Source organism: Tachyglossus aculeatus, chromosome 1, assembly GCF_015852505.1.
Source record: "Tachyglossus aculeatus isolate mTacAcu1 chromosome 1, mTacAcu1.pri, whole genome shotgun sequence".
NCBI lineage: Eukaryota > Metazoa > Chordata > Mammalia > Monotremata > Tachyglossidae > Tachyglossus > Tachyglossus aculeatus.
The window spans coordinates 66,637,876-66,664,571 of record NC_052066.1 but is presented as its reverse complement, the minus strand read 5'-3'; the positions used below and the strand labels follow the sequence as shown (position 1 = coordinate 66,664,571).

The following is a 26,696-nucleotide window of genomic DNA, read 5'->3' as shown; positions in this document are numbered from 1 at the left end:
CCCAGGACATCCCATTCCCCTCCTCTTCCATGCTATTGTTGCCCCCACAGTTTTAATGTCACTTCTTCAGGAATGAACAGGAAGGATTAGTAGCCTGAGACACCTTTGTCCATATCCTTAGATAAGCACAACTGTGTCAAAATAGATAATAATAATAATGGTATTTGCTAAGCACTTACTATGTGCCAAAGCACTGTTCTAAACGCTGGGGTAGATACAAGGTAATCAGGTTGTCTCACATAGGGGTCACAGTTTTCATCCCCATTTTACAGATGAGGTAACTGAGGCACAGAGAAGTTAACATTGCCTGAATATATATATATAATATATATATATATATATAATGGCATTTATTAAGCGCTTACTATGTGCAAAGCACTGTACTAAGCGCTGAATTCTAATCCTAGCTCCGCCACTTGCCTGCTGGGTGAGTTTGAGCAAGTTACTTAATAATAATAATTATGAGAAGCAGCGTGGCTCAGTAGGAAAGAGCACGGGCTTTGGAGTCAGAGGTCATGGGTTCAAATCCTGGCTCTGCCAATTGTCAGCTGTGTGACCTTGGGCAAGTCACTTCACTTCTCTGTGCCTCAGTTCCCTCATCTGTAAAATGGGGATTAAGACTGTGAGCCCCACGAGGGACAACCTGATCACCTTGTAACCTCCCCAGCTCTTAGAACAGTGCTTTGCACGTAGTAAGCGCTTAATAAATGCCATTATTATTATTATTATTATTAAGTGACTTACCCAAAGTCACACAGCTGACAAGTGGCAGAGCTGGGATTAGAACCCACGACCTCTGACTCCCAAACCCGGGCTCTTTCCACTGAGCCACGCTGCCCTTGGGTTTTCATTATGACCCTTGCTGCTGGCAGACATTCATCTTCATAGAAGCAGGGGGCTGGATCAGGTAATTGCAAGGAGTGTCACCCAATTCTATTCTTCCGGCATCGTGGATACTCTATTATACTCTGTTCTCTTGACTTTAAGCCCCTTATTGGCAGGGAATGTGTCCTCCACCTCTGTACTGTGGTTTCCCAAGTGTTTATTACAGTGCCCTGCACACAGCGCTCACTGAGTGATAATTGTGGTATTTAAGTGCTTACTATGTCTCAAGCACTGGGGTGGGTTAGAGCAGTGCTTTGCACATAGTAAGTGCTTAACAAATACCATCATTATTATTACATCAGGTTGGACACGGTCCCCGTCCCGTGTCGGGCTCACAGTCTTGATCCCCATTTTACAGATGAGGTTATTGAGGCCCAGAGAAGTGAAACTACTTTCCCAAGGACACACAGCAGACAAGTGGCAGACCCGGGATTAGAACCCATGACCTTCTGACTCCCAAGCCCGGGCTCTATCCAATACGCCGTGTTACTTCTCCGACTGATTGACCGATCCCGAATATTGATTGACATCCAGGGTTCAGACAGTCTTCAGTCAGTGCCCCTGCAATATAAGGAAGCTGCAGCTAAAATAGGATATTGCTAATTTGCAACTGATGATAATGATGACTGGGGTAATAAAGAGCTGTGTGCTAAGCACTGGGGTAGGTACAGTGTAATTAGATCAAACACAATCCCTGTCCCACATGGGGCTCTCCATTTAGGGAGCATTCGTGCTGCCCCATAATCCTCATGTGGGTAAGACAATAATAATAATAATAATAATAATTATTATTATTATTATTATGGCATTTATTAACCTCTTACTATGTGCAAAGCACTGTTCTAAGCACTGGGGAGGTTACAGGGTGATCAAGTTGTCCCACGGGGGGCTCACAGTTTTAATCCCCAATTTCCAGATAAGGTAACTGAGGCACAGAGAAGTTAAGTGACTTTCACCTGTCACACAGCTGACATTTGGCAGAGCCGGGATTTGAACCCATGACCTCTCACTCCAAAGCCCATGCTCTTTCCACTGAGCCTCACTGCTTTTCTAAGGCAAGTTCTGTCATTTTGAAAACCGTTATCTCTCTGTGGGCAGGGGATCACATGGACCAACTCTGTTGTACTTTCCTAAACACTCAGTACATCTCCTAGAAGCCTTCCTCAATTAAGCCCGCTTTGTCCGACTCCTTCTCCCTTCTGCATTGTCTACCCTCTTGGACTAGTAAAAATAATAATAATAATAATAATAATAATGGTATCTGTTTTGAAATATGGTGTTGGAGAAGACTTTTGCAAATACCATGGACTGCCCGAAAGACAAACGAACGGATTTTAGAGCAAATTAAACCAAAGTGATCTTTGGAAGGCCAAATTACTCGACTTAGATTAGCATATTTTGAACATGTAGTCAGGAGGGCTGATTCCCTGGAGAAGACACTAATGCTAGGAAAAGGCCAGGGAAAACGTGGAAGAGGCACCGGCATCTAGATTCATTCATTCATTCATTCAATCATATTTATTGAGTGCTTACTGTGTGCAGAGCACTGTACTAAGCGCTTGGGAAGTACAAGTTGGCAACATATAGAGACGGTCCCCAGCCAACAGTGGGCTCACAGTCTAGAAGAGGTTAGAGACCAGAACAACGATAACAGGTGAACCATTAGAAAGGTTGAGGATTATGGCAGAGGACAGCACGTTCTGGAAAAATGTTGTCCATGGAGCCGCTTTGCATTGGAAATGACTCGGCGGCATTTAATAATAACTTAATAATAACCTGTTAAGCACTTACTGTGTGTCAGGCACTGTTCTAAGTGCGGAGCACTGTGCCTTTTGAGCGTTTGGTATTCACCCCACCCGCACTGCATTCATATCTGCAATTTATTTATATTAACGTCTGCCTCTTTAGACTGTAAGCTTGTTGTGGATAGAGAATGTGTCTCCCAACTCTGTTGTATTCAGTAAGTCATATTTATTGAGCAGTTACTGGGGGCAGAGCACTGTACTAAGTGCTTGGAGAGTACAGTATAAAAGGCACGTTCCCTTTTGTCGTATTCCCTTAAGCGCTTAGTACAGTGCTCTGCACACATTAACCGCTCAATAAACCTCATCAATTGCTTGACGTGGTTTGAAATCCTTAGGCCTTGGGCCAGTGAGTCACCTGGGAATTTCACAACTGTTATAATAATAATGGCATTTATTAAGCGCTTACTATGTGCAAAGCACTGTTCTAAGCACTGGGGAGGCTACAAGATTATCAGGTTGTCCCTCCTGGGGCTCACAGTCTCAGTCCCCATTTTACAGATGAGTTAACTGAGGCCCAGAGAAGTGAAGTGACTTGCCCAAAGTCACACAGCTGACAATTGGATTTGAACCCATGACCTCTGACTCCAAAGCCCGGGCCACGCTGCTTCTCTATGTTATGTTAGAAACTGTTAACAGAAACTGTTATGGTTTCTAACTTGTGTCAGTTCTGATCCTTAATAATTTAACAAAACTGTAGAGTATCAACTAATTGTTCTTCAACCATGTATGTTAATTAGGAACATGTTTGAGCTCTCAGCAACCGGTTAATTACCTTGCGTGTTTTCCCGCTCCCCCCTTATCGAGGTCATCGCAGTGATGAAGAACCGTCTTCCCATCGGGGTTCAGTAGCATCAAAGAGTTCTGTCGATCAGAACCGAGGATCATCTCTTGCATTTTTGTTCAGCTCCTTGCTTGGCCATATTCTGATATCTTTTAGGCACTGAGTCTGTGAGCTCGGGCTGATTTGAATTCTAATGTAATCTTAATAGGCATTTGAATAATGATGGGGTAGAAAGTGCTAAATCACTGCTGCGGTATTATAATTACTAAACACTCTCACGTCCCTGACATTAGGCAGATCCACTCAACTAGACAAAGACCTAACAGTTTGTATTCTGAAACATATGTAAACAGCACTAAAACGCATTACACTTCACCACAGGTCTCCTGGCCCCAGTTAATAATTCATCATCATCATCATCAATTGTATTTATTGAGTGCTTACTGTGTGCAGAGCACTGTACTAAGCGCTTGGGAAGTACGAGTTGGCAACATATAGAGACAGTCCCTACCCAACAGTGGGCTCACAGTCTAAAAGGGGGAGACAGAGAACAAAACCACACATAGTAAGAAAATAAAATAAATAGAATAGATATGTACAAGTAAAATAAATAAATAAATAGAGTAATAAATATGTACAAACATATATACACATATATACAGGTGGGATTTGTTAAGCGCTTCCTATCTGCTAGGCACTGTTCTGAGCGCTGGGGTAGACACAAGATAATCAGGTTGGACACAGTCCCTGTCCCACATGGGGCTCACAGTCTTCATCCCCATTTTCCAGATGAGGGAACTGAGGCCCAGAGAAGTGAAGTGTCGGGGAACTGAGGTCCCCCTTCTAGACTGTGAGCCCACTGTTGGGTAGGAACCGTCTCTACGTGTTGCCAACTTGTACTTCCCAAGCGCTTAGTACAGTGCTGTGCACACAGTAAACACTCAATAATTCATGAGAAGCAGTGTGGCTCAGTGGAAAGAGCCCAGGCTTTGGAGTCAGAGGTCATGGGTTCAAATCCCAGCTCCGCCAATTGTCAGCTGTGTGACTTTGGGCAAATCACTTAACTTCTCTGGGCCTCAGTTCCCTCATCTGTAAAATGGGGATGAAGACTGTGAGCCCCCGTGGGACAACCAGATCCCCAGTGCTTTGAACAGTGCTTTGCACATAGTAAGCGCTTAATAAATCAATCAATCATATTTATTGAGCTCTTACTGTGTGCAGAGCACTCTACTAAGCGCTTGCGAAGTACAAGTTGGCAATGCCATTATTATTATTATTATAAATACGATTGAATGAATGAATGACTGTGAGCCCATTGTTGGGTAGGGATTGTCTCTGTTGCCGAACTGTACCTTCCAAGCGCTTAGTACAGTGCTCTGCACACAGTAAGCACTCGGTAAATACGATTGAATGAATGAATGAATGAACGGAGGCATGGAGAAGTTGAGTGGCTTGCCCGAGGTCACAAGCCGGGCTAGTGACGGAGCTGGATTGGAACCCAGGTTCTTCTGTGCTTAGAACAGTGCTTTGCACATAGTAAGCGCTTAATAAATGCCGTCATTATTATTATTATTCTGTCCCTCAGGACTGTGCTGTATCCACTAGGCCACTCTGCTTCTCTGAAAGTTTTTATATTCAGTGCTCATGACTTGAAATTGTAGGCTTTTGTTTGCTAGTGTTTATTTTCCTTCTATTTTGTTTGTCATAGGTTGGATTTTTAAAAGCACACGAGAATGCCTAGGCAAATGTATACAAATATTAGTTTAGAAGTTAAAATAAAATTCTCCTTAAAAAGGAAAGGAGCCCCCAAACTGCTGTAGACTGTAAGGCCGGCGCGGGCAGGGATTGTTCACCTTGTATCCCCCTCAGCACTTAGAACAGTGCTTTGCACATAGTAAGCGCTTAACAAATGCCATTATTATTATTATTATTATTATTACTGCTGAATTGCACTTTTCAAACGTTTAGTACTACTAATAATAATGATGATGGCATTATTAAGCGCTTACTATGTGCAAAGCACTGTTCTAAGCACTGGGGAGGTTACAAGGTGATCAGGTTGTCCCACGGGGGGCTCACAGTCTTCATCCCCATTTTCCAGATGAGGTAACTGAGGCCCAGAGAAGTGAAGTGACTTGTCCAAGGTCACACAGCTGCCAATTGGCGGAGTCTCGATTTGAACCCATGACCTCCGACTCCAAAGCCCGGGCTCTTTCCACTGAGCCACGCTGCTTCTCTGTAGTGCTCTGTATACTGTAAGCGCTCAATAAATATGACTGACTGAGTGAAAGAAGTGATTTGCCCAAGGTCATACAGCCGACAAGTGGCAGAGCTGGGATTAGAACCCTTGTCCTCCCAATTTGCAGGCCTGTGCTCTATCCACTGGGCCACAAACTTGGGGCCTAAACTGGGGTGGGAAGGGAAGGACCGGGCAAGGACACAAGAGGAAGAGTAAGCATCTAAACTGGATCTGAATCTGGCCCTGGTGGTGCTGAGCCTGGCCTGGCCTGGTCTACATCTGTATCACGGCCTGGATAGAGAAAATACCTGGGAGCGCTCAATAAATACGATTGAATGAATGAATGGGAGCCAGCAGGTCATGGGTTCGAATCCTGCCTCTGCCACTTGTCTGCTGGGTGACCGTGGGCAAGTCACTTAACTTCTCTTTGCCTCAGTTACCTCATCTGTAAAACGGGGATTAATGCGTGAGCCCCACGTGGGACACCCTGATTACCCTGTATCCACCCTATTCATTCATTCATTCATTCAATCGTATTTATTGAGCGCTTACTGTATGCAGAGCACTGTACTAAGCGCTTGGGAAGTACAAGTTGGCAACATATAGAGACAGCCCCTACCCAACAGCGGGCTCACAGTCTAGAAGGGGGAGGCAGAAGGCGAAATGAAACATATTAACAAAATAAAATAAATAGGATAAATATTCATTCATTCGTTCAGTCATATTTATTGAGCACTTACTGTGTGCAGAGCACTAGACTAAGTGCTTGGGAAGTACAAGTTGGCAACATATAGAGACGGTCCCTACCCAACAGTGGGCTCACAGTCTAGAAGGGGGAGACAGACGACAAAACAAAACATATTAAAATAAAATAAATAGAATAAATATTCATTCATTCAGTCGTATTTATTGAGCGCTTACTGTGTGCAGAGCACTGGACTAAGTGCTTGGGAAGTGCAAGTTGACAACATAGAGAGATGGTCCCTACCCAACAGCGGGCTCACAGTAAAGTAAATAAATAAATAGAGGGGGAGACAGAGAACAAAACAAAACATATTAACAAAATAAAAGAAATATGTACAAATAGCACTTAGAACAGTGCTTGGCACATAGTAAGTGCTTAACAATTACCATCATTGTTATTATTATTATTATTATTATTATTATTATTATTATTATTACTCATTCCTTTGTGCCTTGGTGACCTCATCTGTAAAACGGGGATTAGGACTGTGAGCCCCACATGGGACAGGGACTGTGTCCAACTTGATTTGCTTGTACTCTCCCCTGCACTTAGTACGGTGCCTGATAAAGAGTAAGTGCTTAATAAATGTCATCGTTACTATTATTATTACTATTATTATTAATAATAATAATAATAATACTGTAGACTGCCCACAGGCTACATCTTGGCGTATTCCAGATCTCAGAGTGAGGGTCTGGACCTCAGTGCCGAGGGAGACGGGAGGCCTCTGGGAGGTTGGATGCTGCTGCTTTTTTAAGTCATTAAAGTATCTTTTGCTTTGTTTTTTCTCCCCTAGGGACCTCTTATTTAGCCAGATGTATGACAAATTAAGTGAAAATTCAGTGGCTAAGGGGGTTTTTCTGGAGTGCCTCGAGCCATACGTTTTAAATGATAAATTAGTGGGGATCACAGCCCAGGTGATGAAAGATTTGCTGGTTCACTTTCAAGATAAGAAATTAATGGAGAATGTGGAAGCGCTGATCGTGCACATGGATATCACCAGCCTAGACATTCAGAAGGTGAGTTTCTAATTCCTGCTTTTTTAATAATAATAATGGCATTTATTAAGCGCGTACTATGTGCAAAGCACTGTTCTAAGCGCTGGGGAGGTTACAAGGTGATCAGGTTGTCCCACAGGGGGCTCACAGTATTAATCCCCATTTTGCAGTTGAGGTAACGGAGGCACAGAGAAGTTAAGTGACTTGCCCAAAGTCACACAGCTGACAATTGGCAGACCCGGGATTTGAACCCATGACCTCTGACACCAAAGCCCAGGCTCTTTACACTGAGCCACGCTGTGGTATTTATGGTATTCGTTAAGCAATCAGTGGAATGTAGAGCTTATTGTTTGCAGAACACTGTGCTGTGATGGGGTAAATGCAAGCAAATTAGGTCCCTGTCCCACATGGGGCTCCCAGTCTTAATCCCCATTTTACAGATGAGGGAACTGAGGCCCAGAGAAGTGAAGTGACTTGCCCAAGGTCACCCAGTAGACAAGTGGCAGAGCCGGGATTAGAACCCATGACCTTCTGACACCCAGGCCTGTGCTCTATCCATTCTAGACTATGAGCCCACTCTTCTAGACTGTGAGCCCACTGTTGGGTAGGGACCGTCTCTGTACATTGCCAACTTGTACTTCCCAAGCGCTTAGTCCAGTGCTTAGCACACAGTAAGCGCTCAATAAATACAATTGATTGACTGATTCTGCCATGCTACTTTTCAAGTTAAGTGGCTTGCCCAAGATCGTATAGCAGATAAGTGGCAGAGTTGGGTTTAGAACCCAGGTCCTCTGCTTCCCGGGCCCTGGCTCTTTCATTCATTTAATCGTATTTATTGAGCGCTTACCGTGTGCAGAGCACTGGACTAAGCGCTTGGGAAGTACAACTTGGAATTTAACTGTTGGGTCAGTCAGGGACAGGTCTCCTCCCGGAAACAACAACCAGACCGGCCGCTTCAGAGAGAGTCAGCAGAGAAGAGGGATATTGCTGTGGTATCCCTGTGTCCATGTGTGTTTGCTTTCTTTTGTGCCTCTGTTTCTTGATGTGCGCTTGTGTCCACATGTATTTCTCCATGTAAGTCTGAGAACCTTTGGGTGTCTTTCTAGTACATCCATTCAATTCATTCAAATGTATTTACTGAGTGCTTACTGTGTGCAGAGCACTGTACTAACAGCTTGGGAGAGAACAATAAACAGACACATTCCCTGCCCACAGTGAGTTATAATAATAATAATAATAATAATGAGTATAGTACTTAAGTGCTTACGATGCGCCAGACACTGTACTGAGTGCCGGGCTGGATACAACTATGTTCCCACTAGACCGTGTTTCTGCACTCTAGGGGTTGTACAGAAGTAGGCAATGATGATGTGCATAATAAAGATTTAATAATAGCTATTGTGGTATTTTTAAAGTCTTACTACGTATGTGTTAAACACAGCGGTAACCACTGGGATAGATAATTAAATGAAAGATAATTAGGTCAGACACAGTCCCAGTTTCACGGGTGACTCACGGCGTAAGGGAAAGGAGCGTGGTAGTGTTTTTTGTCGTCTTATGCTGTCGAGTCATGTCCGGCCCATAGCGACGCCATGGAAACATTTCTCCCAGAACGCCCCATCTCCTTCTGCAGTCGTTGTGGTAGTGTTTTTTGTCGTCTTGGGCTGTCGAGTCGTGTCCGGCCCATAGCGACGCCATGGAAACATGTCTCCCAGAACGCCCCACCTCCGTCTGCAATCGTTCTGGTAGTGGATCCATAGCTTTTCTTGGTCAAAATAAGGAAGTGGTTGACCATTGCCTCCTTCCGTACCGTAAATTTGAATCTCCACCCTTGACAACCTCCCATGCTGCTGCTGCCCAGCACAGGTGGGTTTTGACTCGTAGCAGATTGCCTTCCACAAAGTACAAATTTGTAATTTGTACTTCCCAAGCGCTTAGTACAGTGCTCTGCACATAGTAAGTGCTCAATAAATACGATTGATTGATTGATTGATTGATTGATTCCACTCGCTAGCCACTACCCAAGCTAGGACTCCATTCAGTTGTATTGATTGAGCGCTTACTGTGTGCAGAGCACTGTACAAGCGCTTGGGAAGTACGAGTCGGCAACAGATAGAGACGGTCCCTATTCATTCATTCAATCGTATTTATTGAGTGCGTACTGTGTGCAGAGCACTGTACAAGCGCTTGGAAAGTACGAGTTGGCGACAGATAGAGACGGTCCCTATTCATTCAATCGGATTTATTGAGCGCTTACTGTTTGCAGAGCACTGTACAAGCGCTTGGGAAGTACGAGTCGGCGACAGATAGAGACGGTCCCTATTCATTCATTCAGTCGTATTTATTGAGCGCTTACTGTGTGCAGAGCACTGTACAAGCGCTTGGGAAGTACGAGTCGGCGACAGATAGAGACGGTCCCTATTCATTCATTCAATCGGATTTATTGAGCGCTTACTGTTTGCAGAGCACTGTACAAGCGCTTGGGAAGTACGAGTCGGCGACAGATAGAGATGGTCCCTATTCATTCATTCAGTCGTATTTATTGAGCGCTTACTGTGTGCCGAGCACTGTACTAAGCGCTTGGGAAGTACAAGTCGGCAACATATAGAGACGGTCCCTACCCAACAACGGGCTCACAGTCTAGAAGGGGGAGACAGACAACAAAGCAAGACATGTAGACAGGAGGAATGGACTCTCTGCTTGACTCTCGCCTCCAGCCGAGACTGGTAGAGTACTGGAAACTCTCCAGGTGCAACCTTGGGAGGGGGCGGTAGTGTTTAGTTAATGATAATACTATTACTCTATTTATTTATTTATTTATTCATTTGTTTGTTTGTTTATTTATTTAATTTGTACAGATTTATTCAATTTATTTTATTTTGTTGATATGTTTTGTTTTGTTGTCTGTCTCCCCCTTCTAGACTGTGAGTCCACTGTTGGGCAGGGACCGTCTCTATATGTTGCCAACTTGTACTTCCCAAGCGCTTAGTACAGTGCTCTGCACACAGTAAGCGCTCAATAAATACGATTGAATGAATGAATGAATGATAATAACTGCGGTATTTGTTAAGCACTTACCCTGTGTCTAACACTTTACTCAGCGCTGGGGTAGGTACACGATTTGTCTCACATTAATTAATTAATCAATTCGTTCATTCAATCATATTTATTCATTCATTAATTCATTCAATCGTTTTTATTGAGCACTTACTATGTGCAGAGCACTGTACAAAGCGATTGGGAAGTACAAGTTGGCAACATATAGAGACGGTCCCTACCCAACAGCAGGCTCACAGTCTAGAAGGGGGAGACAGACAATAAAACAAAACATATTAACAAAATAAAATAAATAGAATAAATATGTACAAGTAAAATAAATAAATAAATAAATATGTACAATCATATATACATCTATACATTCATTCATTCAATCATATTTATTAAGCGCTTACTGTGTGCAGAGCACTGTACTAAGCACTTGGGAAGTACAAGTCGGCAACATCTAGAGACGGTCCCTACCCAACAGCGGGCTCACAGTATAAAAGGGGGAGACAGAGAACAAAACAAAACATATTAACAAAATAAAATAAATAGAATAAATATGTACAAGTAAAATAAATAGAGTAATAAATACGTACAAACATGTACATATATACAGGTGCTGAGGGGAAGGGAAGGAGGTAAGGTGGAGGATGAGGAGGGGGAGAGGAAGGAGGGGGCTGAGTGTGGGAAGGCCTCCTGGAAGAGGTGAGCTCTCAGTAGGGCTTTGAAGGGAGGAAGAGAGCGAGCTTGGCGGATGTTGGGAGGGAGGGCATTCCAGGCCAGGGGGAGGATGTGGACTGGGAGTCGATGGCGGGACAGGCGAGAACGAGGCCCGGTGAGGAGGTTAGCGGTGGCAGAAGAGCGGAGGGTGCGGGCTGGGCTGGAGGAGAGAAGGGAGGTGAGGTAGGAGGGGGCGAGGGGATGGACAGCCTGAGGCTCACAGTATGAGGAGGAGGGAGAACAGGGATCGAATCCCCGTTTTTTTGCAGGTGAGGGAACTGAGGCACAGAGAGTTGAAGGGACTTGCCCAAAGTCTCAGAGCAGACAAGTTGTGATGCCGGGAGTAGAACCCAGGTCCCCTGCCTTCCAGGCTCCCCCTCTTTCCACTAGGCCATCCTGCTTTCGTTCCAGCGAAGGAGCTGGTCAACTGGAAGACAACTGTAGATGTGGAAGAGAATTTAGGAGAATTTAGAAGTACAAAATGTGAAAAATATGGTCACCAATTGCCGGCCGGGGACAATCTGTCTCAGCCTGATTAGGGGATCGCCTTGGATCATTCAGTCAATCGTACTTATTGAGCGCTCACCGTGTGCAGAGCACTGTACTAAGCACTTGGGAGAGTAGAAAACAACAATAAACAGACACATTCCCTGCCCACATTAAGCTTACAGTCTAGAGCAGGGGAGACAGACATTAATATAAATAAATCAGTGCCCAGGTTTGCAGCATGCCCACAGGAATAGTAAATTTCTGGTGCATGCTCAATTCCTTCATTCCATCGCATTTATTGAGCGCTTACTGTCATTCATTCATTCAATAATATTTATTGAGCACTTACTGTGTGCAGAGCACTGTACTAAGCACTTGGAAAGTACAATCCATCAACAAAGAGAGACAATCCCTGCCCACAAGGATTTCACAGCCTAGAAGATAAATGAATGATAGCATTTGTTGAGCTCCTACTATGTCCCAGGCACTGTAATAATAATAATAATGATGACATTTGTTAAGCGGTTAGTATGTGCAAAGCACTGTTCTAAGAGCTGGGGAGGAAACAAGGTTATCAGGTTGTCCCACGTGGAGCTCACAGTTTTAATCCCCATTTTACAGATGAGGTAACTGAGGCACAGAGAAGTCAAGTGACTTGCCCGAAGTCATACAGCTGACAATTGGCAGAGCCAGGATTACAACCCATGACCTCTGACCCCCAAGCCAGTGCTCTTTCCATTGAGGTAACTGAGGCACAGAGAAGTCAAGTCATTTGCCCAAGGTCACACAGCAGATAAGTGGCAAAGCTGGGATTAGAACCTATGACCTTCTGACTCTTTAGCACCAAATCACTGTACTAAGCGCTTGGGAGAGTAGAATATAACAATATAGAGAAGCAGCATGGCTCAGTGGAAAGAGCCCAGGCTTTGGAGTCAGAAGTCATGGGTTCAAATCCCAATTCCTCCAATTGTTAGCTGTGTGACTTTGGGCAAGTCACTTCACTTCTCTGGGCCTCAGTTACCTCATCTGTGAAATGGGGATTAAGACTGTGAGCCCCCCATGGGACAACCTGATCACCTTGTAACCTCTCCAGCGCTTAGAACAGTGCTTTGCACATAGTAAGCGCTTAACAAATACCATCATTATTATATAACAACAGACACATTCCTGCCCAAATGAGCTCTCAGTCTAGAGGTGGAGGAAGACATTAATATAAACAAATAGATAAATAACATATATCTACAGATATGTACATCTGTACTGTATGTGCTGTGCTCATGGGATTAGTGAACTACCTGTCATAGAGAAGTAGCATGGCTCAGTGGAAAGAGCACAGACTTGGGAGTCAGAGGTCATGGGTTCTAGTCCTGTCTCCGCCAATTGTCAGCTGTGTGACTTTGGGCAAGTCACTTCACTTCTCTGGGCCTCAGTTACCTCATCTGTAAAATGGGGATTAAGACTGTGAGCCCTCCGTGGGACAACTGGTCACCTTGTGACCTCCCCAGCACTTAGAATTAGAATGATAATAATAATAATAATAATGGCATTTGTTAAGCGCTTACTGTGTGCAAAGCACTGTTCTAAGCACTGGGGAGGTAACAAGGTGATCAGGTTGTCCCACGGGGGGCTCACAGTCTTAATTCCCATTTTACAGATGAGGTAACTGAGGCACAGAGAAGTTAAGTGACTTGCCCAAAGTCACACAGCTGAGAATTGGCGGAGTCGGGATTTGAACCCATGACCTCTGATTCCAAAGCCCGGACTCTTTCCATTGAGCCACGCTGCTTCTCACAGTGCTTTGCACATAGTAAGCGCTTAATAAATGCCATCATTATTATTATTATTCCCCCATATATGAAGGGAAAAGTGCTTGGTGTGTTTTTTTGCCTTCCTGGATATGGTGGGTAGAGAATCTGGTGTGGGAAGAGTAAAGAAAACTGGGGTTTCAGGGAAGGGGCAAAGGTAGACAAGGTGGGATCTGCTGGTTAATATCACACCTTTTCTTCATTGTTGGGGGAACCAGCGGAGAAGTAATGAAGAAATAGGTATATGATGTCATGGCTTGGAGTCTTCCACTCAATCAATCAATCAATCAATCGTATTTATTGAGCACTTACTGTGTGCAGAGCACTGTACTAAGCGCTTGGGAAGTACAAGTTGGCAACATATAGAGACAGTCCCTACCCAACAGTGGGCTCACAGTCTAAAAGGGGAAGACAGAGAACAAAACCAAGCATACTAACAAAATAAAATCAATAGAATAGATATGTACAAGTAAAATAAATAAATAAATAAATAAATAAAGTAATAAATATGTACAAGCATATATACGTATACACTCCACTCTTGAAACTCATTAGCAGGATTCAATTAGTTCCCATTGCCTCAAAGAGCCAGGTCATCTGGTGATTTGAATCTGTGCCCTAACCAGTTGTCCTATTTTATGTTTGGCAAGTTTTGTTCACTTGCCAAACATGTATAAGCTGATCAAGGGAAGGGACTGGCGTCGTGGGTAGAGCACGAACAGAAGGTCATGAGTTCTAATCCTGACTCTGCCACTTGTCTGCTCTTGGCCTTGGGCAAGTCACTTCACTTCTCTGGGCCTCAGTTACCTCATCCGTTAAATGGAGATGGAGACTGTGAGCCCCACGTGCCCAACCCGATTTGCTTGTAACCACACCAGCGCTTCAATACAGTGCCTGGCACATAGTAAGCACTTAATAAATACCGTAATTATTATTATTATTACATAGATTTATACTCAGGAGCACTCCCAACGTGTAACTTATTTTATTGCCTGCCTCTCCCACAGGATTATAAGCTCTTTGCGGGCAGGGATCAATTACTTGTACATATTTACTCTTGTACATATTTACTATTGTATTTATTTTGTTAATGATGTGTATTTAGCTTTAATTCTATTCTGATGACTTGACACCTATCCACATGTTTTGTTTTGTTGTCTGTCTCCCCCTTCCAGACTGTGAGCCTGTGGTTGGGTAGGGACCGTCTCTATGTGTTGCCGACTTGTACTTCCCAAGTGCTTAGTACAGTGCTCTGCACACAGTAAGCACTCAATAAATATGATTGAATGAATAAATGAATGAATTACTCAATCATTGGTATTTATTGAGCACTTCCTGTGTGTGGAGCACTATACAGTGCTCTGCACACAGTGAGCGCTCAATAAATACAATTGAATGAATGAATTACTCAATCATCGGTATTTATTGAGCACTTCCTATGTGTGGAGCATTCATTCATTCATTCCATCATATTTATTGAGCGCTTACTGTGTGTAGAGCACTGTACTAAGCGCTTGGGAAGTACAAATCGGTAACACATAGAGACGGTCTCTACCCAACACTGTACCAGGCGCTTGGGAGAGTACAGTACAGCAGAATTAGCCAACACGTTCCCTGCCCATAATAAGCTGACAGTCTAGAGGGGAATCATGACAAATTACTCTATCGTATTGTACTTTGTCAAGCTCTTAGTGTAGGGCTCTGCTCATGGTATTATTATTTATTGATTATCAAGTGGCATCAATTTGTTTCCGATTCATTGGCGACTGTATGGATATATTTTCTCCAGAACATCCAGTCTTCCGCAATGATCTGTAACCTTTCTAATGGCTCTTCTGTTATCGTTGTTCTGGTCTCCCTCCATCTAGACTAATTATTGCTTATTAATTTATTATATTATGTTTATTATTGATAATTAATGTTAATAACTTATTAATTAGTACCTCAGTGAATGGCTGAGTGATTATGCCAGTTTACTTGTTTTGATGCCTGTCTACCCCCTTCTAGACTGTGAGTCCGCGGTTGGGTAGGGATCGTCTCTATATGTTGCCAACTTGTACTTCCCAAGTGCTTAGTACAGTGCTCTGCACACAGTAAGCGATCAATAAATACGATTGAATTGAATGAATGAGTGAATCCAGCTGTCAGTCTGCCTCTTCCACGATTTCCCTGGACTGTTTCTAGCATTAGTGTCTTCTCCAGATAATTAGTCCTCCTGATGATGTGTCCAAAACATGCTAATCAAAGTCGAGTCATTTGGCCTTCCAAAGACCACTTTGGCTTAATTTCCTCCAAAATCCATTTGTTTGTTTTTCGGACAGTCCACGGTAAGCTTTCAATGAATGCTGTTGATTGATTGTTGTAAACTAAGTGCCTAGTACAGTGCTCTATATGTAATAATAATAATAATGGCATTTATTAAGTGCTTACTCTGTGCAAAGCACTGTTCTAAGCACTGGGGAGGTTACAAGGTGATCATGTTATCCCACGGGGGGCTCACAGTCTTCATCCCCATTTTACAGATAAGGTAACTGAGGCACAGAGAAGTGAAGTGACTTGCCCAAAGTCACACAGCTGACTATTCTAGTAGGCACTCAGCAAATGTTGGGCTGTAATGTTGGTGATTTTGTCTTCGGCAGGTAGTTCTCATGTGCTGGGAAAATCACCTGTACGATGCCATGATCTATGTCTACAACAGAGGCATGAATGAATTCATTAGTCCTATGGAGGTAGGAAAACATATATAATAATTGTGGTATTTGTTAAGGCTTTACTGTGTGCCAGGCACCGTACTAAGCGCTGGGGTGGATACAAGCAAATCGGGTTGGACACAGTCCGTGTCCCACATGGGGCTCACAGTCTCAGCCTCCATTTGACAAATGAGAGAACTGAGGCTCAGAGAAGTGAAGTGACTTACCCAAGGTCACACAGCAGACAAGTGGCAGAGCTGGGATTAGGACCTGTGATTCCTGTATTCCTTATTCCCTGTTTTTTTCCGTTTTCAGATCCTTTCCCCTTGTCCACAGCAGTTGGAACTTTTTCTATGGTATTTGTTAAACACTTTTTATGTGCCAGGCATTGTACTAAGTGCTGGAGTAGAGACAGGCTAATGAAGTTATCCCACCTGGGGCTCACAGCCTTAATCCCCATTTTAAGATGAGGTAACTGAGGCACAGAGAAGTGAAGTGACTTCCCCAAGGTCACACAGCAGACAAGTGGTGGAACAAGGATTAGAGCCAGGTGCTTCTGACTCCCAGGACCGTGCTCTACCCACTAGACAACACTGCTTCTCTTCGGTTTCATCCACATGTTTCTCCATTGCTGGGAGGTTTGAAGTCATGAATTCGTATGTTGCCAACTTGTACTTCCCAAGCGTTTAGTACAGTGCTCTGCACACAGCAAGCGCTCAATAAATATGATTGAATGAATGAATGAACTCATCAGTTAACCTTGTTTTCAAGCAAGGACTTCTTGTTTATTCTTTAATTCAATGTCTTCTGCCAATTCAACCACCTTTTCATTTGGTTTCACTGAATAGTCAGTAGAATTAAGATAATTATGAGTGGCTTCTAAATTTTTTTTTGTTCTATTTTCTAATCACCTTGCGAGTCTATCAACTGCCTTTTCTAAATCTAAGTTCAGTACTGTATTTGATATCACCGACATTGCTTTATATATTAAGCCAGAGAACTTGCTAAAGAATGTCATTCTTAGATATTTGAGGTGGAAAAATGTTTAAAAGTCTTGCTTTTTCTCCCTTCAGGACTAACGATAACCACATTCCATTTCTAAAACTCTTGCTCACCTCACATTTGGAAGAGTCCTAAAAGAGTACTTGGGCTCCTTTACTGTTAGGAAAAGTTTAATGTGTTTTATAATTCCTTTGGAAATGATTCCTAAAATTATACGTTAAATTTTTTTATTTTTTATTTGCTAAGCACTTACTGTGTGCAAAGCTCTGTTCTAAGCGCTGGGGAGGATACAAGGTGATCGGGTTGTCTCATGTGGGGCTCACAGTCTTAATCCCTATTTTACAGATGAGGGAACTGAGGCCTAGAGAAGTGAAGTGACTTGCCCAAAGTCACACAGCTGACAATTGGCGGGGCTGGGATTAGAACCCGTGACCTCTGACTCCCAAGCCCGGGCTCTTTCCACTGAGCCATGCTGACACCTTCTGCTCAGATAGAAACACTGAGTGTTTAATGTGTAATGCAAACGGCTTTTCTCCGCTTGCAAAACAAGTGCTTAAGCATCATCAGGCTGATGAAGTTGTTTTGTTTTGAGGTGACATTTATATAGTTGGAAACAGGTTTTTCTAAGATGTAGCAGCTTTCACTTTGACCTTGAGTTTGGTGTTTATCGTCGCTCGAGACACATTGGAAGCATTTTGCCAGTGGGTCAATGGCACAGCTGATGGTTCCTATTTTTATATATTTTTTTTTCCAAGTTCCAATTCTGCTAGCAGGGAAGAATATCCAAGTTGCCAGTCGGCTTCCTGCTCTGTGCAACCACCCAGGGTGAATGACAGTGTGAGCACCGAAGCGTTGGGAACTTCTTTGCCACAGCCCCAGAAATCCCCTTTTGTGCCTTCTGCTTGACTCCCTCACTGTAGAGAAGCAGCGTAGCCAAGTGGATTAATGTTGTTAATTAGATGTTCGTATCTCATTATAGCTATGAGATATATTCCATAGAATATATGGATATATATATATTCCCACGGGCCTGGGAATCAGAAGGATTCTGGGTTTTAGTCCCGACTCTACCACTCGTCTGCTGTGTGACCTAAGGCAAGTCACTTCACTTCTCTGGGCCTGTTACTTAATCCGTAAAATGGGGATTAATAATGATGATGATACTACTACTAATAATAATGATAGCATTTATTAAGCGCTTATGTGCAAAGCACTGTTCTAAGCACTGGGGAGGTTACAAGATGATCAGGTTGTCCCACGGGGGGCTCACAGTCTTCATCCCTATTTTACTGATGAGGTAGCTGAGGCCCAGAGAAGTGAAGTGACTTGCCCAAAGTCACACAGCTGGCAATTGGCAGAGCTGGGATTTGAACCCATGACCTCTGACTCCAAAACCCATGCTCTTTCCACTGAGCCACGCCGCTTCTCTTGATGATAATAATGATGGTGTTTAAGTGCTTACTACGTGTCAAGCACTGTTGTAAGCGCTGGGGTAGATGCGAACTAATCAGGCTGGACACAGTCCCTGTCCCACATGGGGTTCACAGTTCCCATTTTACAGATGAGGGAACTGAGGCACAGAGAAGTGATTTGCCCAAGGTCACACAGCAGACAGTTGGAGGAGCTGGGATTAGAATCCAGGTCCTTGTGACTCAGGCCTGTGCTTAATCAATCAATCAATCAATCATATTTATTGAGCGCTTACTGTGTGCAGAGCACTGTACTAAGCACTCGGGAAGTACAAGTTGGCAACATATAGAGACAGTCTCTACCCAACAGTGGGCTCACAGTCTAGAAGGGGGAGACAGAGAACAAAACCAAACACACTAACAAAATAAAATAAATAGAATAGATATGTACAAGTAAATAGATATGTACAAGTATCCACTAAGCCGAGCTGTTTCTCACAGGTTAAGTCTGTGAACCCCATGTAGAATATGGACTGTGATTACTTCGCATCTACTTAGAACAGTGCATGGCAGATAGTAACCTCTTAACAAATACCATTTGTTAAAAAAATTAAAAAATGGCAAAGCCATTTTTCACATTTTTTTCCCCCCTCAGTTGCGGAGGTTGACCTTCACTGGGGCCCTGTGTTCAGCAAGATGTAGATATTATTTGGGTTTCCCCCAAAACTAAGCCTTTTCTTGCCAAAGTGAATTCAGCCCAATGCAGGCTACCAATAACATTGGAAACTGATGAGATTCATTGCCAAAAATGACAGTTATGTGAAGGCAGTTTTATTTTCTTAGTAACTGAGCCTCATCTGGTGTAATGAAAGAGTAGTGTGTGGAGTCTTTAAAAAGATTGTTTTAATAATAATAATAATAATAATAATGGCATATGTTAAGCACTTACTACATGCAAAGCACTGTTCTAAGTGCTGGGGAGGATACAGAGTGATCAGATTGTCCCATGTGGGGCTCATCATCATCATCATCAATCGTATTTATTGAGCGCTTGCTATGTGCAGAGCACTGTACTAAGCGCTTGGGAAGTACAAATTGGCAACATATAGAGACAGTCAATCAATCAATCAATCAATCAATCATATTTATTGAGCGCTTACTATGTGCAGAGCACTGTACTAAGCGCTTGGGAAGTACAGATTGGCATCACATAGAGACAGTCCCTACCCAACAGTGGGCTCACAGTCTAAAAGGGGGAGACAGAGAACAGAACCAAACATACCAACAAAATAAAATAAGTAGGATAGAAATGTACAAGTAAAATAAATAAATAAATAAATAAATAAATAGAGTAATAAATATGTACAACCATATATACATATATACAGGTGCTGTGGGGAAGGGAAGGAGGTAAGATGGGGGGATGGAGAGGGGGATGAGGGGGAGAGGAAGGAAGGGGCTGAGTGTGGGAAGGCCTCCTGGAGGAGGTGAGCTCTCAGCAGGGCCTTGAAGGGAGGAAGAGAGCTAGCTTGGCGGATGGGCAGAGGGAGGGCATTCCAGGCCCGGGGGATGACGTGGGCCGGGGGTCGATGGCGGGACAGGCGAGAGCGAGGTACAGTGAGGAGATTAGTGGTGGAGGAGCGGAGGGTGCGGGCTGGGCAGTAGAAGGAGAGAAGGGAGGTGAGGTAGGAGGGGGCGAGGTGGTGGACAGCCTTGAAGCCCAGGGTGAGGAGTTTCTGCTTGATGAGCAGATTGATGCGCAGATTGATGCGCAGTCCCTACCCAACAGTGGGCTCACAGTCTAAAAGGGGGAGAATCTCACAATCTTAATCCCCATTTTACAGATGAGGTAACTGAGGCCCAGAGAAGTTAAGTGACTTGCCCAAAGTCACATAGCTGACAAGCGGCGTAGCTGGGATTTGAACCCATGACCTCTGACTCCAAAGCCCGGGTTCTTTCCACTGAGCCACGCTGCTTTGATGATATTAAATGCTTACTATTATGTCAAGCACTGTTCTAAGCGCTGGGGTAGGTATAAGCTAATCAGGTTGGACACAGTCCACGTCCCACATGGGGCTCACAGTCTTCATCCCCATTTAACAGAGGAGAGAACTGAGGTCTAGAGAAGTGAAGTGACTTGCCCAGGGTCACACAGCAAGTGGCAGAAGCAGGATTAGAACCCAGGCTCTTCTGATGCCCAGGTCTTTGCTCTCTCCATTAGGACATGCTGCCTTTTGTCGTACAGCCCAAGGAAAGAGTGGTTTTGATCTATAGGGGTGTCAAGGAATAGCAATAATGAGATACGAACATTTGATCTCTCTTATTGCTTTCCTTTTTTTAATGCATCCTGAGATTAATGGCTCTTTTGTTCCTTTTATTGCAGAAACTCTTCAAAGTTATTGCTCCTCCCCTCGCTGCGGGAAAGTCATTGACAGGTATAAACCACATTCTATACCTTATTCATTAGGAAATTGCCATTTTCTAAGGTGACCGGGCTTAGGGGGGAAACCAAAATGGAAGCAGAAGAAACTAAAATTCGGAAAAAAAAAAATCCATCACCTTTTGGAGAAGAAAATCGATTTTCCTCGAGAAAGTGGGAGTGAGGGTGATAATGGCCGGGAGGAATCAGGAGGGTTGCCTGGAAATGTAAGTGAGGGTTGGGAAAGAAATGGGCTGCAGAAGAACCACCCAAGGGAAATGAAATTGGTATGTGTATGATTAGTAACTATCTGGGAATGATTTGCCGGGCCATGCTCTTGTAAAATCATGAGTATTATCTTTGACGTGTCTACCTAAATATTTACTTGGGGCCTTTCACCGGGTCCTTGGAAGTGAACGGGAGGAACGAACGGGAGGATAAGAGGATGTGATGTTGTCTTCACCCAAGTAAAACATTTCCAAGGGGGCGAAGGAGGTGTGGAATATCATAGATTCACCTGCACCTCCTGGTTTTTCTCAGGCCCTTTGGGCTATGAAATCTCTTTCTCTTTAGTTTCTGATATGGAAAGTTTTTAATGTACTTGGCGGGGGGGCAGTTTAGAACCTAAACTCTTTTTCTCCCTGACTAGATGATTTGGTCTCTCGGTGACTTAAGAAATTCATCTCTTTCGATCAATCGGTGGTGTATATTGCGCGCTTACTGTATGCAGAGCACTGTATTAAGCACTTGGGAGAATACTACCGTACAACAGAGTTGGTAGACACGGTCCATGCCCAGAAGGAGACTGCAGGCTAAAGAAAGAAGACACTCATTCAAATAAAAAATGGGAAATAAAAAAAGGCCTGATCTTCTTTAGGTTAGGCTTCAGAGGATTCCAAATGAACATAAATTAATGCATTTTTTTATGGTATTTGTTAAGCACTTACTATGTTCCAGGCACTGTTCTAAGTGCTGGGGTAGATAAAAGATAATCAGGTTGGACACAGTCCCTATCCCACATTGGCTAACAGTCCAAGAATGAATGAATAGGGTGGATACTGGGTAATCAGGTTGTCCTACATGGGGCTCACACGTTAACCCCCATTTTCCAGATGAGGTAACTGAGGCACAGAGAAGTGAAGTGACTTCCCCAAGGTCACACAGCAGACAAGTGGCAGAGTGGAGATTAGAACCCAGATCCTTTGACTCCTACGCCTATGCTCTTTTCACTAGGCTACCCGCTTAGTGTGAGTTCCATGTGCAACAGGAACCGTGCTTGATATGGTAGAAGTGTTATCTACCACTGTGTTTGACACATAGCGCTTAGCCTCTATTAGCACTCAGCATTAGCGCTCAATAAATACCACTGAATGAATTTATGGAAATATTGCACTTGCGCATACTCTGTTACCTCCTCGAGATGGAATTTATTTTAACTGTTTTTCTCATTTGATTGCAACTCCTTGAGGTCAGGGATCAAGAGCCCGGGCTTTGGAGTCAGAGGTCATGGGTTCAAATCCCAGCTCCGCGAATTGTCAGCTGTGTGACTTTGGGCAAGTCACTTCACTTCTCTGTGCCTCAGTTACCTCATCTGTAAAATGGGGATGAAGACTGTGAGCCCCCCGTGGGACAACCTGATCACCTTGTAACCTCCCCAGTGCTTAGAACAGTGCTTTGCACATAGTAAGCGCTTAATAAATGCCATTATTATTAGCTCTCAGCACACAGCCTGTATGGTCTCGAGTTTTCGGTCCCTCAGTAGCTACTAATTGCTCTCCCCTTCCTTATCATCAATCATCAATCATATTTATTGAGCACTTACTATATGCAGAGCACTGTACTAAGCGCTGGTATAATAATGATAGCATTTATTAAGCGCTTACTTGGTTCTAAGCGCTGGGGAGGTTACAAAGTGATCAGATTATCCCACGTGAGGCTCACAATCTTAATCCCCATTTTATAGGTGAGTTAACTGAGGCCCAGAGAAGTTAAGTGACTTGCCCAAGGTCACACAGCTGACAATTGACGGAGCCGGCATTTGAACCCATGACCTCTGACTCCAAAGCCCGGGCTCTTTCCACAGAGCCATGCTGCTTCCTTATCTAGCACTATAGTGAAACATCACCTTATCTGTATAGGTGGTACAAAATTTTAGGTGTGTGTTATTTATGGTGATAAGAGAAATTTAGCATTTGGAAACTTGTTAGATGTGATTTCTAAGTGAAGGACACTAATGGGACTCTTCTCTTTTAGATGAACAGGTTATCATGGGCAACAAGCTTCTTGTATATATAAGGTGAGTTTGTATTCGAGCTAAAATGGATTGTGATGCATATGTAACTGAGTGTGTTCAGTCTTGTATTCTGTGCCTCGCCTGTAGGTATACCAGCTTTTTGGAGGTCATATTGAACTTTTAGGGTCACCAGTATTGAGTCACGGGTGAACTTTTCCCAGAAGCCAAGGGCAGCAACACACATCTGAGGAGATTAGTTCAATCACAGAGTCATTTGATTGACTCCTAAGCTGTTTGGCAGGAGAGCAGAGATGGGTGAAATATAATACATATATATGTGTAACCTTTCCACACACTTTAGTCTCCTTACACCAACCTACTCGCTGTGCCACTTTCTCCTCTCTCTTGCTGTCTATCCTTGCTCATACACTCACTCCTACCTTTCTCTTTTCTTTCTTTCAATCGTAGTTATTGAGCACTTACTGTGTCCAAAGCACTGTACTAAGCGCTTGGACTAGTACACTATTACAACAAACAGTCACATTCCTGCCCACAATGACTTTACAGTCTAGAGAGGGATTCAGATGTTAATATAAATGAATTCATAGATTAAATCAGTAAATAAATTCTCCCTTTCTGATAGACCACAACTCTCCCCGTGTTCAAAGACCTCCTAAAATGATATCTCTTCAGAAAGCTTTCCCTGAATAACCTCTCATCTCCCCACCTTATTCTTCCCCACCTCCATCACCTACGCATTTGGGTTTGAACTCCCTAAGCAATTTGATTCTCACTCCAGCCCTATGGCACTTTTGAACATAGTAATAAAATAATAGTAATAATAATGATGGCATTTGTTAAGCGCTTACTATGTGCAAAACACAGTTCTAAGCGCTGGGGAGGTTACAAGGTGATCAGGTTGTCCCACGGGGGGCTGACAGTCTTAATCCCCATTTTGCAGATGAGGTAACTGAGGCCCAGAGAAGTTAAGTGACTTGCCCAAAGTCACACAGCTGACAGTTGGCGGAGCTGGGATTTGAACCCATGACCTCTGACTCCAAAGCCCGGGCTCTTTCTATTGAGCCACGCTGCTTCTCTAACAATCAATCAATCAATCGTATTTATTGAGCGCTTACTGTGTGCAAAGCACTGTACTAAACGCTTGGGAAGTACAAGTTGGCAACATATAGAGACAGTCCCTACCCAACAGTGGGCTCGCAGTCTAGAAGGGGGAGTCAGAGAACAAAACCAAACATACTAACAAAATAAAATAAATAGAATGGATATGTACAAGTAAAATAAATAAATAAATAAATAGAGTAATAAATATGTACAAACATATATACATATATACAGGTGCTGTGGGGAAGGGAAGGAGGTAAGATGAGGGGGATGGAGAGGGGGACGAGGGGGAAAGGAAGGAAGGGGCTCAGTCTGGGAAGGCCTCCTGGAGGAGGTGAGCTCTCAGTAGGGCCTTGAAGGGAGGAAGAGAGCTAGCTTGGCGGATGGGCAGAGGGAGGCCATTCCAGGCCCGGGGGATGACGTGGGCTGGGGGTCGATGGCGGGACAGGCGAGAATGAGGCACGGTGAGGAGATTAGCGGCAGAGGAGCGGAGGGTGCGGGCTGGGCTGTCGGAGGAGAGAAGGGAGGTGAGGGAGGAGGGGGCGAGGGGATGGACAACCTTGAAGCCCAGTGTGAGGAGTTTCTGCCTGATGCGCAGATTGATTGGTAGCCACTGGAGATTTTTGAGGAGGGGAGTAACATGCCCAGAGCGTTTCTGGACAAAGACAATCCGGGCAGCAGCATGAAGTATGGATTGAAGTGGGGAGAGACACGAGGATGGGAGATCAGAGAGAAGGCTGATGCAGTAGTCCAGACTGGATAGGATGAGAGCTTGAACGAGCAGGGTAGTGGTATGGATGGAGAGGAAAGGGCGGATCTTGGCAATGTTGCAGAGCTGAGACCGGCAGGTTTTGGTGACGGCTTGGATGTGAGGGGTGAACGAGAGAGCGGAGTCGAGGATGACACCAAGGTTGCGGGCTTGTGATACGGGAAGGATGGTAGTGCCGTCAACAGTGATGGGAAAGTCAGAGAGAGGGCAGGGTTTGGGAGGGAAGACAAGGAGTTCAGTCTCGGACATGTTGAGTTTTAGGTGGTGGGTAGACATCCAGATGGAGCTGTCCTGAAGGCAGGAGGAAATGCGAGCCTGGAGAGAGGGGGAGAGAGCAGGGGCAGAGATGGAGATCTGGGTGTCATCAGCGTAGAGATGATAGTTGAAGCCGTGGGAGCGAATGAGGTTACCAAGGGAATGAGTGTAGATTGAGAACAGAAGGGGACCAAGAACTGAACCTTGGGGAACCCCCACAGTAAGGGGATGGGAGGAGAAGGAGGAGCCTGCAAAAGAGACGGAGAATGAATGACCGAAGAGATAAGAGGAGAACCAGGAGAGGACGGTGTCTGTGAAGCCAAGGTCGGATAGCGTGTTGAGGAGAAGGGGGTGGTCCACAGTGTCGAAGGCAGCTGAGAGGTCGAGGAGGATTAGGACAGAGTATGAGCCATTGGATTTGGCAAGCAGGAGGTCATTGGTGACCTTTGAGAGGGCAGTTTCCGTGGAATGTAGGGAACGGAAGCCAGACTGGAGGGGGTCGAGGAGAGAGTTGATGTTGAGGAATTCGAGGCAGCGCGTGTAGACAACTCGTTCAAGGAGTTTGGAAAGGAATGGTAGGAGGGATATGGCGCGATAGCTAGAAGGTGAGGTTGGGTTTTTTTAGGATGGGAGAGACATGGGCATGTTTGAAGGCAGAGGGGAAGGAACCAGTGGAGAGTGAGCGGTTGAAGATGGAAGTTAAGGAGGGGAGAAGGGACGGAGTGAGAGATTTCATGAGATGAGAGGGAATGGGGTCAGAAGCACAGGTGGCCGGAGTAGCACTTGAGAGGAGGGAGGAGAGCTCCGCTGAGGATACTGCTGGGAAGGATGGGAGAGTAGCAGAGAGTGTTGAGAGCCGGGGGGTTATACACTGCTGCTTCCCCTCTCTGTAATTTATTTTAATGTCTGTCTTCCCCCCTGGATTGAATGATCCTTGAGGGCAGGGTTCATGTACACCAAAAACACTTAGTACAGTGCTCTACACTCAATAATAATAATAAAATAATTCTGATATTAAGCACTTACTCTGTGCTAGGCACTGTACTAAGCACTGGGGTGGATACAAGCATATCAGGTTGGGCACAGTCCCTGTCCCACATGGGGTTCCCAGTCTCAACAGATATGGTAACTGAGGCACAGAGAAGTGAAGGGACTTGCCCAAGGCCACACAGAAGACAAGTGGCGGGGCCGGGATTAGAACCCATGACCTTCTGACTCACAGGCTAGTGCGCTCTCCACTATGCCATGCTGCTTGATTCATCTCAGAGTGGATGTGGTTTTATTCCAT

The 26,696-nt window shown here is 44.3% G+C and overlaps 1 protein-coding gene across 3 annotated transcripts in view; it reads left to right on the top strand.

The window, feature by feature from the left end:
• The window catches only part of VPS8 (VPS8 subunit of CORVET complex), a 367,622-nt gene that overhangs the window by 141,206 nt on the left and 199,720 nt on the right, over window positions 1–26,696 (top strand). For all 3 annotated transcript variants that reach the window (XM_038743776.1, XM_038743795.1, XM_038743785.1), the window contains 4 exons: window positions 7,252–7,474; window positions 16,149–16,238; window positions 20,994–21,045; window positions 23,283–23,325. In XM_038743776.1, coding sequence (XP_038599704.1) covers window positions 7,252–7,474; window positions 16,149–16,238; window positions 20,994–21,045; window positions 23,283–23,325 — 408 coding nt within the window. The remainder of the gene's footprint in view (window positions 1–7,251; window positions 7,475–16,148; window positions 16,239–20,993; window positions 21,046–23,282; window positions 23,326–26,696) is intronic.